Genomic DNA, 12,325 nt, shown 5'->3' with positions numbered 1-12,325 from the left:
GCTAGGGTGAGGTGTTCTTGCAGAATTTAATAAAGTACAGTATCAATAACCTTCAGGGAGAAGCCAAAGAAGGGGCCGGTTCACCCTGAAAGGGTAGTCAGGGGAGGTTTTCCCACAGGTAGGTGGCCTTTGAGTTGGGCCATGATGGTTGTTGGGTCAGGGATCTTTCTGAGGAGAGGGGATTCCAGGGACTAGTGAGTAAAGAGCAAATCCCAGAGGAAAAGAGCATCTGTAGGAGGGGCATGGTGGCCATCTGTCTGTCTGTCTCTGCTCCCGTGGTTCTGCATTCCCATTTGCTAACTGGACCTCTGTCCCTCTCGACAGCATTGGCCCACAGCACCAGCCTCACTGAGAAAGATCTGAAAGAGGCCAAGGCCCGGAGCCAGCAGATCGCGGCACAGCTGACCACCCCGCCCAGCTCCAACTCCCGAGGCGTCCAGCTCTTCAACAGGCGCCGGCAGAGAGTGAACCAGTTCACCTTGGAGAACCCCGGCCCGAGGGAACGGGAACGGGAACGGGAACGGAAGCCCAGCCAGGAGTCCCTCAGAGTGGCCCCTGCCGGCCCTGCGGGCTACGCCTCGGGGCTCGGCCTGAGTCCCACCTCACCCCCTGAGCCAGGCCCTCCAAGGAACAGCGACCGCCAGAGCCCTGACACAGGGGTCCCCGCTCACAGCATGGAGGGGTGCTCAGAGAAAGCCAGCTTGCTGCGGCACCTGGAGAAGGTGGCCAGCGAGGAGGAGGAGGTACCGCTGGTGGTTTACTTGAAGGAGAACGCGGCCCTGCTGACAGCCAATGGACTGCACCTGTCCCAGAACCGAGAAACCCAGCAGACCCCGCCAAGCCCGCCCGCGGCTGAGGCCCACAGCCCAGCTGTAGACGTCAACCAAAACGTTTCCTCACTCAGCACCACCCTTATCACGCCAGCCTCTAACAGCAACCACAGCCTGCCAGACGCAGACCACGCAGACGTCAACCAGAACCCCCCGGCCACTGTCGCCCCGCAGAGCCAGCAGCCCTCAGAAAGCCAGCCCCCTCCCAATGGCACGGTGTCAGATTCCAAACCCAGCACCCCGTGTGCCAGCGGGCAGCCCCCCGAGCCGGCTGCGGAGGTCAAATCCAGCACCCTCCTCATCGATAAGGTGTCAGCTCCACCTACCAGCACCAACACCTTCTCCAGAGAAACTACTCCCGTCTCCAGCTCTGGGATCCCAGCCCCAGATTTCGCGTCCAGCTGCCTGCTCATCGATGTGCAGCCGGGCGTCCCAGAGGTGTCAGCGGAACCTGAGCCGTCTGGATGGGCAGCCACGCCCACGCCCACCAAGCTATACAGTGAGGTCCACTTCACACTGGCCAAGCCCCCGTCGGTGGTCAACAGGACCGCCAGGCCCTTCGGGATCCAGGCTCCAGGGAGCACCAGCCAGGTGGAACGGAGCCCCATGGTAGAGAGACGACATCTCGGGGAGAAGGCCCGGGCTCCCCAGCCCCCAAGCGTGGTAGATAGGAGCCCTCGGCCACAGAGACATGTGATGTCCCACAGCCCCATGGTGGAGAGGAGGCCCGTGGCACAGCGCAGCCCTGCCTTGGAGAGACGCCCCTTGGGGAACTTCACCCCACCCCCCACCTACGCCGAAACCTTGTCCACGGCTCCCCTGGCTTCCCGGGGCAGGTCTCCCCCATCCTACTCTGCCCTCTACCCCAGCTCTGACCCCAAGCCTTCTCACCTGAAGGGCCAGGCAGCTCCGGCCAGCAAGACGGGCATTTTGGAGGAGTCCATGGCCCGCAGGGGCAGCCGGAAGTCCATGTTCACCTTCGTAGAGAAGCCCAAGGTGACCCCGAACCCAGACCTGCTGGATCTGGTACAGACGGCCGATGAGAAGCGGAGGCAGAGGGACCAGGGGGAGGCGGGCGTGGAGGAGGAGCCCTTTGCCCTGGGGGCCGAGGCCTCCAACTTCCAGCAGGAGCCCGCACCCCGGGACAGGGTCAGCCCTGGGGCAGCCGAGGAAGTCCTCCCGGAGTGGGCCTCGTGCCTCAAGTCCCCACGCGTCCAGGCCAAGCCGAAGCCCAAACCCAACCAGAACCTGTCCGAGGCCTCTGGGAAAGGGGCCGAGCTCTACGCCCGCCGCCAGTCCCGGATGGAGAAGTATGTCATCGAGTCCTCCGGCCACACCGAACTGGCCCGCTGCCCTTCACCCACCATGTCCCTGCCTTCGTCCTGGAAATATTCCACCAATGCTCCTGGTGGCTTCCGGGTGGCCTCCCGGAGCCCGGCTCGCACCCCGCCTGCCTCCCTCTACCACGGCTACCTGCCCGAGAATGGGGTCCTGCGCCCCGAGCCCACCAAGCAGCCGGCCTACCAGATGCGGCAGTCTCTCTTCGTCCTCTCACCCATCAAGGAGCCCGTCAAGGTCTCTCCGAGAGCCGCCTCGCCCGCCAAGCCGAGCTCCCTGGACCTGGTGCCCAGCCTGCCCAAGGCCGCTCTCCCGGCATCCCCGGCCCTGCCTCGGCCCTCCCGCTCCTCACCGGGCCTCTACACCTCCCCCGGCCAGGATGGCCTCCAGCCCACGGCCGTGAGCCCTACCTACAGCAGTGATATCTCCCCTGTGTCGCCCTCCAGGGCGTGGTCTCCCCGAGCCAAGCAGGCCCCCAGGCCCTCCTTCTCTACCCGGAATGCTGGGATCGAGGCTCAGGTGTGGAAGCCTTCCTTCTGCTTCAAGTAACGGACCCTGCAGGGATCCCACTGCCTGGCAGGGTCCCCTCTCCGAGGGCTGGATGGAGAGCAGATGTGGCTGGAAGTGGCACAGAGCTGAGGGTCAGGAGGATGGGGACCCAGGGCTCAAAGGCTGATGCTGCCACCAGCTAGCTTTGTGACTTTGGGCAAGCCCTCTCTGGGCTGCAGCTGCTCCTTCCCTGCCACAAGGGTCATGAGACTCCAAGTCTGAAGGATCTGCAGTCCGATACCGGATAGCAGGGAGGGTCACGGAGAGAGAACTCCCTTGGCAGGCCGAAATGAGGCTGGGGGGCTTCCTCTGGCCTTTGTGAGCCTTAGGGATGCCAGCGTCTTGCTGGGGAATGGCCTAGAAGGGGACCCTAACACAGGCTTCTGGAGCAAACAGCCTGCCAGTGCCTCTGTGCAACCAGCCAGCCAAGGGTCTGCCTCCTCAGCTGCCCCAGCTCCCGGCGTCTTTCTGCCTGTCGCTGGCTTCTTACCTGCACAGGTCTCTCTTCCATCTCTGCCTTCTGGACACCGATTCCTCTCCGCCGCTTCAGAGAGCTTTGCCTCGGCTGCCACGTGTTCTCCTCTCGTGGGTTCTTCTGCTGGACGAGGACTTAGCCTGCCACTGCTGTCTGATGCTTTTCTTCCTGCCCCTCTGCTCAACCCGCCTCCGTGCCCTCTCCAAACACCTGGCTCCACTTTGGGGATAGCTAGAGCAGTTCATCCCAGACCCCATCTGGCTGGCCCTCAGTGTGCTAGGGCGTGCGAAGTCCCGGGGGATCCCTGAGAGAAGGGGAACCCTGTAGAAGATGTGCAGATGTGAGTGTGCAGTGAGAGAGCCCCCCACCCCACCCTGCTCCCCGCCCGGGCAATGTATCCATTGGCTAGTTTGGCTTCAACCGCAGCCGAGAGCTGCCCAGCTAAAAGCAGCTATCTCCGCGCAGTGGAAGGGGCCCCAGGGAGAGAGGCTGGAGAGGAGGGTCTGGGCCCATCTCAGCCTCCCCTTCACTATGTGAGTCTAGCCAAGTCACTTTCCCTTTCTGGGCCTCAGTTTTCTTATTTATATAGTCAGGGCCCTTCCAGCTGTGACAGTCTTTGAGGATTGAGGGGATAGGCTGGTGCTTCGAGAGAAAGGCCTTGTAAGTGATAAGACAGTCCCCTGGAAAGAGAAGGGGAGGGAATGGGCTGTTGCCATAGAACCGTTGGAGATGAGAGGTCTGTAAGGGTGTCCTGGGGAGGGCGTGGCTGGAACGAGCTGCTTCAGGAAGCCAGGGGATCAGAAGCCTCGGCTGGGACAGCACAGGCTCAGGGTGACCTAGAGACAGTAGAAGCATGGCAGGGGCTTGGGCAGGGGCCTAGCAGCTGAGTGGGACAGAGGAAGAGACCTTAAGGCTTTGAGGATAGGGCCGGCACTTAAGAGATCTGGATTCTACCAGATTAATTCCATGTGTATCTTTGGGTCTCAGTTTCCCCGTATCATGAGGGTGCTGAGTCAGGTAGTGTGAGATGCTCACCACCTCTGACACCTTTGATGTGATGCAGCCCCCAAACCAGGCTTTGTGGGCAGGGAGAGAATACAGACGCAAGAGGCAGAATTTGGGTGGAAGCTTCCCAAGGCTGGGGGCCGAGCACCACCCACTTTCTCTTCCCCAGCCCTATTTCTGGGCTCCCAGCGGGGTGAGGGGTGGTGGAGGCGGTGCCCATGCTGGGCTGAGCCTGCAGTTTTCGTGAGCTCTGGGCTCGTCTCCATGGGAACAGGGGGTGCCTTCCTAGTGAGTTCATTCTGCCCAGAACTTTGGGGGCATGCGTGGGGGAGTCGTAAGTGAGCTCAGCTTCTTCGTGCCGGGCCCCTCCCAGGACAGAGCAAAGCCCCTACCCTGGACCCCTGCTCCCTTCTACCCGCCCCCCCCCCCCCCAGGGCCAGCAGTGGAAGAGGCCACCCTCCATCCTGCAGCTCCTGCGGCCAGGCTGGCCGAGCTCTTCCCCCAACTTTGTTTTCTCTCCTGTTCTCAATACACTCGGCCTCAAATCTGTCTTGCTTCTTTCTTTCTTCCGCACTCCCTGGCTGGTGGTCAGGACTCTCTCCTTCCCGATTCTGGCTTGGGAGGTGGGGTGGGACGACCGAGTTACCGTGTGGCGTGTCTCCGAGTACTGTTTGAATCCGCTGCGTGTCTGGATCTGCCGTGTGTATAGATGTGTGCCGGCTTGGAGGCAAGGGCTGCCTCTCTCTCGTCCCTGGGTCAGCACTTAGGGAACCATAGTCCTGTGGAAATCACATTCTTCTGTTTTCTCCTTCCTTCAGAGTTTGGCCAAAAAGGCTGTGGAGCATAGGGAAGACCCACAGCCCCTTACAGTCCATGTTTGTTTGAGTTCTTTAACAGTGGAATTAAAAAAAAATTTTTTTTTTAATGTTTATTGATTTTTGAGAGAGAGAGACAGACAGAGACAGCCTGAGCAGGGGAGGGGCAGAGAGCAAGGGAGACAGAATCCAAAGCAGGCTCCAGGCTCTGAGCTGTCAGCACAGGGCCCGATGTGGGGCTCGAATTCATGAACTGCAAGATCATGACCTGAGGTGAAGTCGGACACTTAACCAACTGAGCCACCCAGGAGCCCCTAAAAGTGGGATTTAAATGCCTTGAGCCAGAGCATATACTTTCTGGTTCCCTCAGGCCCCCTCCTCCTCTCCCTGTTATCTAATCTGGCAATGTCCCATATTTGTCACCTCCTAGCTCCTGAAAACAGAGTTTCTGCCCCTGGTGGAGAGGAGCAAACTGCCATCAAGAGTCAGAAGTGGGTTGCAGTCCCAGATCTATACCTGACTCCTTGTGTGACCTTAGACAACCCCTCCCACCTCTGGCTGGGCCTGAGTCTGCCTTGCGTCCAATGAAAGGATTGCAGAAGGCAATCGGGGAGCTAGCTCTGCTTGGTCTCTGATGGTTCCTGACGACTCTGTTCAAGCCTTCACCCCACACACATGCCCTGCGATGGGGCTGGGGCTGGGTTAAGTGGGCGCTTCTTTCTGAATCTTCACCCATGTGCATTTCCAGGGAGTTCTGGCTTATGTAATGCATTGAGAGCTTTGTCAGAAAGTGAACAGTCCTGATTTCTCACAGCTTTTTTGTATTGTGCACCCCACCTCCCCCCTCCGCCCCCCGCACAGAGAGTCAGTACCCAGACATGGCAGTTCCGATGAGGTCAGGCTCTGGCCTTCTTCCAAATGGTGAGGAGTTGCTTACCACTGCCCCACATTCCAACCCAGGCTTGGGAAGTCAGCCTAGGGCCACTTGCTGGCCCAAGCCTTCCCCTTGTGGCCACCAAAGGCAGACATAACCCCTAGAGATTTCAGACAGGTGTGATAAGTCTACCTGCCCTAGCCCGCCTTTCTCCTGGCTGCAGAGCCCTGGATGCTTGTTGATGGGCTGGGATCATGAACTCCTGGCCCCACTTCCCACAGCTGGGCTGACTGAAAGCTTCCTGGGATATATCACAGCCAGAACAGCTCCCAGCGTCTCTGGCTCACATAGACACAACTCTGACCCTGGGAGTGAAAGGGGTGGATCCCACGCTGAGCTTTAACTTCCCAAGTTGATGATTGGGGTCTTGGATGTCCCCAGGAGGTCCCTAAGGGCCCCTCCAGCATTACTATCCCATGAGAAATCTCCTATTCGGACGGCTGTACAACATTTTTCTTTAGGTTTAAGGGACCCCCTTCTGAGTCAGCCCATCTAGTAGCTGCCGCATTGGATGGAGAAAACATAGTTTATTACTTCCTTTTGATTGGGAGAAATCGGATTCTGATTGGATGAGAGGCTGACTGGCTTGGCTGTGGCTGGTTACTGATTGGGTGAAAGACTGGATCTTTTGAATGAGTCTGGATTTTGATTGAGTGGAAGACACTGAATGGACTGGCTAAGTCTGGACTCTGAGGAATGACTGCTGGTGAATCTGGGTTGGATTGAAGGCTGAGTGGACTGGTTTACTGCTGCAATCTGATCGAAGAGTTGGATGATTTAGCAGATACAAGCTGGGCATGGATTCCGAAGCCCAAACCAGTGCTTCCGACCGCCTAAGCATGGTGTAGCCTTTGGATAGGAGGTGGTCACCCCCACACATTTCCTGGTGGGACAGAACACAGCAGGCAGTTTTTTACACCTCTGAATTTCATCTTCATCCTTGTACAATGGGTGTGATAATGCCAGCCACCTCATCAGTATGTTGTGAGGATCCAAGGAGAGATACAGGATGAGACTGAAACTTGTAGGCTGGAAGGTCCTTAAATAGGTGGGAAACTGGTACAGTAGTATATAGCAGAGCCGTGCTTTATCACCTCAGAGATGTTCACCAACTCGGCCCCACCAAATGCACACTCCCTACCCCATGCTGACAAGAAGTCCAGTCGGGGGAGTGTGCCGTCTAGGGCAGAATGAGCCAACTCCCTTTGGTGTCCCCATCTGTCACTGGGAACTTCCTCCCTGCTCGGGGCATCCAGGGAAAACTTCGGAGGTGACCATGGCAACCTGGCAAGGGGGTTGGGACTAAGAGGGTCTTTCCCCAAGCCCTTAATAATGATCAGTATTTTTGTCTTAACATTTTAAAATAGATAATACAACCATATGTTTCAGAAACCTAATCTTACATAGAAAGTAATACGCGAGAGCTTTACTCCCACCCCCGTGGCTGTGTACCCCACCCCGGTGGCCCCACTTCCTAACAGAGACCCACTTTGGTGAGTTTCCGGTGTATCCTTCCAGTATTTCTTTCCGGTAACTAACACCTCCTGAGCCCTTCCTCTCCTCCAGGGCATCCTCCAATACATGTAACATTCTTTTACACGAGTTATCTCATGTAACCCTCACAACAACCCCCCTAAGTCTAGTGCTGGTATTATACCCCCATTTTACAGAGGAGGAAACCGAAGCCCGAAGGCTTCCAGTTGCTTCCGCGGCTGAAATAACTTGCCCAGGTTCATTCAGTGGTAAGTAAAGGGGTCTGTCTCCAGAGCGAGCGTTCTTCACCACCGCTCACCTGCCTCCCCGTTGAGCGCAGGGACAGGCAGCATGGGCTGAGAGCCGGGACCCCTGCGTTTTACTGCAGGCGCTATTCCCCTGACTTGGGGGCCTGGCTTCCTGACTTTGTGCAGTGGACAACCCAGACTCGGTCCCTCCCGAAACCCCGGTCAAGAGAACCCCAGCACTAACGCCTGCCCCCGCCCTCTCTGCTCTCTCCCCAGGACCGCCGGGAGAGCCTGCCCACCTCCCCGCCCTGGACGCCGGGCGCCTCCCGGCCCCCCAGCAGCCTGGACGGCTGGGTGAGCCCGGGGCCGTGGGAGCCGGGCCGCGGGAGCAGCATGAGCAGCCCCCCGCCGCTCCCGCCGCCGCCGCCCATGTCTCCCTCGTGGAGCGAGCGCTCGGTGTCCCCGCTGCGACCTGAGACAGAGGCGCGGCCTCCCAGCCGCCAGCTGCAGGCCCTCCTGGCGCGAAACATCATCAACGCGGCCCGGCGCAAGAGCGCCTCCCCGCGGCCGGCGGGAGCCGAGAGCCTGCGGCCCTTTTCCCCGACCGGGGCGCAGCCGCCGCCGCCGCCGCCACCGCCGCCACCGCCGCCGCCGCCGCGCCTGCGCTCGCCGAAGCCCGCCCGGCCCGGCCCCGTCGCCGGCCCCGGGGCCACGTTCTCCCCGATCCCGCGGAGCCCGCTGTCCGCCGGGCCCTCGCCGTGTGCCAGCCCCCGGAGCCCGTTGCCGGCGCCGCCCAGGCCCTTTCCCTCCCGCCGCTCGCCCACAGACTCCGATGTGTCCCTCGACTCCGAGGACTCCGGCGCTAAGTCGCCCGGCATCCTCGGCTACAACATCTGTCCCCGCGGGTGGACTGGCAGCCTGAGGCTCAAGCGTGGCAGCCTCCCCTCCGAGGCCTCCTGCACCACCTAAAGCCTCCCCCGCTCCCGCTCCATCCCCACCCCGGGAGGGCTGAGCCAGAAGAAGAGTTGTGGGGCTTGGTAGCTCCTGGCACCACATCCCCAGGAGGCCTGGCCTCTTTGGACAAGAGGTCAGGGGAGTAGAGCTCTGGGCCTGGGGCTGGGGTAGTGATCCAAGTTTGGGTTCTGGCCCTTATTCGAATCAGTCATTGTGTGACCCTGGGCAAGACCCTTGCTCTGTCCGATCCTGGGCTTTCCCATCTGTTTAGTGGGCCTTTGGCCAAGGCAATCTTCACAGGTCTAGATTCCCCCTCCCCTCCCATCAGCACACACACACAGACACACACGTGCCTTGGAAGAGGTAGGGTGTTGTGCATGCGGACCCCTGGGCTTGCTGCATGCAGTCTGGGGCTCCCTATTCCTCCCTCCCTTCCTGCCTCTGCTCTCTGGAGTCTGGCAAACGAGGGGTGTGTTCAGAAGATCCTAGGCCTAAGTTCCCTGTCCAGGCCCTGGCTTGACCATCCGCCTCCCTGGCACCAAGTCCCAGGCAGGAGCAGCTGTTTTCCATCCCTTCCCAGACAAGCTCTATTTTTACCATGGTGACCTTTAGAGAGGTCTCCCAGGCCAGCTCAAGGTGCCCGGCCGGGCCCCTCTGGAGACAAGAGATGGGAAGATCCCTCCTCCCAGATCCCTCTCATGCTTTCCCCACCTCAGCTCAGACTGCCTGGGCATCTTACCTGCTGCCAGAGAGGAGAGCTGTAAGGGGATGACTTCTATCCCCAGCCCCAGGACTTGGGCGTCCAGGCATGCTACAGGTGCCTCCAGCCCATCTGTCTTTTCTGGGCCCTTCCATGGCAAGTTCTGGGCTAAAATCTGAGCTGGGGAGAGAAGAGTTGATACAGAGCTATCTGCTACCCTGTGGTTTTTGTGGTTTTACCTGATGGCCCTGAGTTTGAGGTTGCCCACTTGGAAAGAGGGAGGCAAGAGTTCCTTGTTATAGGAGGTATTCAAGCAGGAGCCAGGATGCATAGAGGAGATTCTAGTAGGAAGGGGATTGGCTCAGATGACCTCTGAGGGCTCTCCCAGTCCTGAAATGCATTCCGTGGTGTTAGAAAAGGAAGGAGATTGGCGGCAGAGGATTGGGTAGGCAGAATTTGGGGGCAGATGAGAACGGGTGGGTGAGTGAAGGGTTAGACTAGAGTCTGCCTGTGTTTCTGGCTCCTTAGGAAATACCGCATGCTTCAGTTTTAGGCCCCAGTACGCATATCCTGCCCAGATGATGGGCACCGCTTTGCCCCATCTCTTTCCCACTACACTCTGGCCTAGCTAGTGCCCGATGCCCAGTGACCTCGAGAAGCCTGGCTGCAGGCAGGCCCTGGCCTGACCCTCAAACCTTGGTGGTTCTCATTCCAATCCCCAGGAGGGACAGGGCATGGGAGAAATGTGGCTGAATTCTATAGTTTCAGCCTCAGGATACTAAGAGCAGGGGAGCATGGGGGGTGGGGCTTGGAATGGGCTGAGGATCAAAGAGATGCAGGTGAAAGGACACCAGGATGTGGCTAAAGGTGAGGGAGCGAGTGTGATTTGGGGTTAGAGGTAGACTTACCCACGCATCAGATGATGTTAGACCTGGAACCCCTAAGTGAGGCTAGGGAAAGCTGGGCCACAGTGGGAGAGAGTTGGGAGGGGGGCTTTGGAATAAAGGAGTGATCCCAGAGGGTGCCTAGGGCCTAAGGATTGGGAACATAGGCCCTGACAGTGGGAAGGTAAAAGGGTGCTCCTGCTTGGTCAATGATGAGTGACCACATTTACCAAAGTCCCCATCTGTTTCAGGGTTCCTTGTAGCATGGGAGACTGGGGCTAAGGGCCTCTTTCAGAGAAAAGACACTATTGGGCCCCTGGCTGATGCCAAAGCATAGCAAATCCACTTCTGCCTGCATTTCCCCCAAAGAACCAGCAGGAGGCAGCCTTGAGAAGCTGCAGTTCTCCTGGCTGTTCTCTCCCTGTCACTGCCTTCTCCCCGCCCCTATCCTCTCTAACCCACTAGAGACTGCCTGTGTTCTGCCTCTTGCCTCCTTAGAATTCATCTCTGGCCCTCAATAAATGCTTCCTGTATGCTTCTGCCTCCTGTGTCATTTTCGGCTGTGTCTAAAGCCCCTCCCTTCTCTCCATGGAACAGTCCAAGGGGCTCTGGGTGGATGAGAATGTTTGATACAGGTGGGACGGGAGCTCAGGGAGTAGCGGCCATGAAGAGAGATGGGGAACAATGGAAAAACTCCAGGCCATAGATGAAGTCCCGGGGTTGAAATCTTGATCCTGTCATCTACTAGCTGGGTGACCCTGAATAAGGCCACTCCTTATCCAGCCTCAGCTTCCCTGTGTGTGCAGAATGAGCTGGGCTAGGTGATGTTTCAGGGTGGTATTTCCCAGGCCCTCACCACAAGACACTGTCACTGAAGCAGGCAGGGCCAAGCCGGGTCAGGGGCCAGTGCTCTGGGGCTGTTTCTTCATGGCAGGTTGGGGCTCCATGCAGGAGGAGAAGCCCCTACAAGAGATCCCATGTGAGTCCAGATAACCCTAGTGAGCTCAAGACCCAGATTATCTGGAGTGCTCCTCACCTGAGGGGGGTGTCCTTTGTCTAGAGAAGGGGATTGTGGCCCCACTCCCAGGTGAGGCCGAGCCTGCCCTGGGAACATCCCTCTCCTTCCTCTCTAGGAGCTCCCAGCAGAGGCTGGACGCAGGATCCTAAGGGGCAGAACGTGGACCTCCTGCGGGCCACAGCAGAGCCCAGGCTTCTTCCTATGAGTGTGTCAGAAATATACCCTCTGGGTGGCTCAGTCAGTTAAGCATCCGACTTTGGCTCAGGTCATGATCTCGCGGTTTGTGAGTTCGAGCCCTGCGTCAGGCTCTGTGCTGACAGCTCGGAGCCTGGAGTCGCTTCAGATTCTGTGTCTCCTTCTCTCTCTGCCCCTCCCCAACTTGTGCCCTGTCTCTCTCTATCAGAAATACATTTTAAAAAAAAAACGCACCCTTGGACAGTCTGTCCCAGCACATGGGTACAGGTGCTGGCCACCCCGGGGCCCAGCACGTCCTTGCTGGTCCCACCTTTCCCTGCAAGTGACCCAATCTTTATCTTCAGCTGGAGCCCCTCCTGGGTGCAGTATCCTACTGGTGATTCCCATTCCTGACACCTCAAATCAAGTTTATCCCAAACTGAGCTGAGCATCTGTCCCCACCCCAATCTGTTCCCCTTTTACCTTTCCGAGTCACTCAAGCCAGAGTGGCGTTTTCCTCGCTCCCCACATCCAGTCTCTTAGCAGGACCTGATGATTCCCCAGATACCCCTCAGGTCCTTCTCCTCTCCGTGGGCTCTATTCCTACCCCTGTGCAGCCTCCCCATCTCCCACCTGAGCGCAGTAAAATTTTCCCGCCTCCAGTCTGGCCCCCTGCCCACCTGGTAGCCAGAGATATATTTGGAAAATGCCAATCTGACCGCGGCATTCCACTGCTTCAAATTCTTCAACAGCCCTTTATAAAGCACATCTTCCTTTTGAAAAGCCTGCTGTGATCTGGCCCACCTGTCCGCCTCATCTCTCTGCCCCACCCTACCCATCTCTCAACGCTGGGGGCAAGTTCTGGCTCTGCTTGAGGACCCCTGACACTGTTATACACAATGTGGCCTCCGCCTGCAATGCCCGTGCC

At 58.5% G+C, this 12,325-nt stretch overlaps 1 protein-coding gene across 4 annotated transcripts in view; it reads left to right on the top strand.

Moving 5' to 3' along the window:
- Positions 1–10,740, top strand: part of SYNPO (synaptopodin) — a 68,759-nt gene extending 58,019 nt beyond the window's left edge. For 3 of the 4 annotated variants that reach the window (XM_045437114.1, XM_045437116.1, XM_045437121.1), the window contains 2 exons: positions 325–2,687; positions 7,944–10,740. In XM_045437114.1, coding sequence (XP_045293070.1) covers positions 325–2,687; positions 7,944–8,636 — 3,056 coding nt within the window. In that variant the 3' untranslated portion in view covers positions 8,637–10,740. Of the gene's footprint in view, positions 1–324; positions 4,747–7,943 lie in introns of those variants that run through there. The other variant, XM_045437118.1, reaches the window with a different exon arrangement.
- Positions 10,741–12,325: the final 1,585 nt, after the last annotated feature.

The sequence above is a fragment of the Leopardus geoffroyi genome, chromosome A1 (assembly GCF_018350155.1).
Source record: "Leopardus geoffroyi isolate Oge1 chromosome A1, O.geoffroyi_Oge1_pat1.0, whole genome shotgun sequence".
Taxonomy (NCBI): Eukaryota; Metazoa; Chordata; class Mammalia; order Carnivora; family Felidae; genus Leopardus; species Leopardus geoffroyi.
This window is presented reverse-complemented; position numbering and strand designations above follow the sequence as displayed.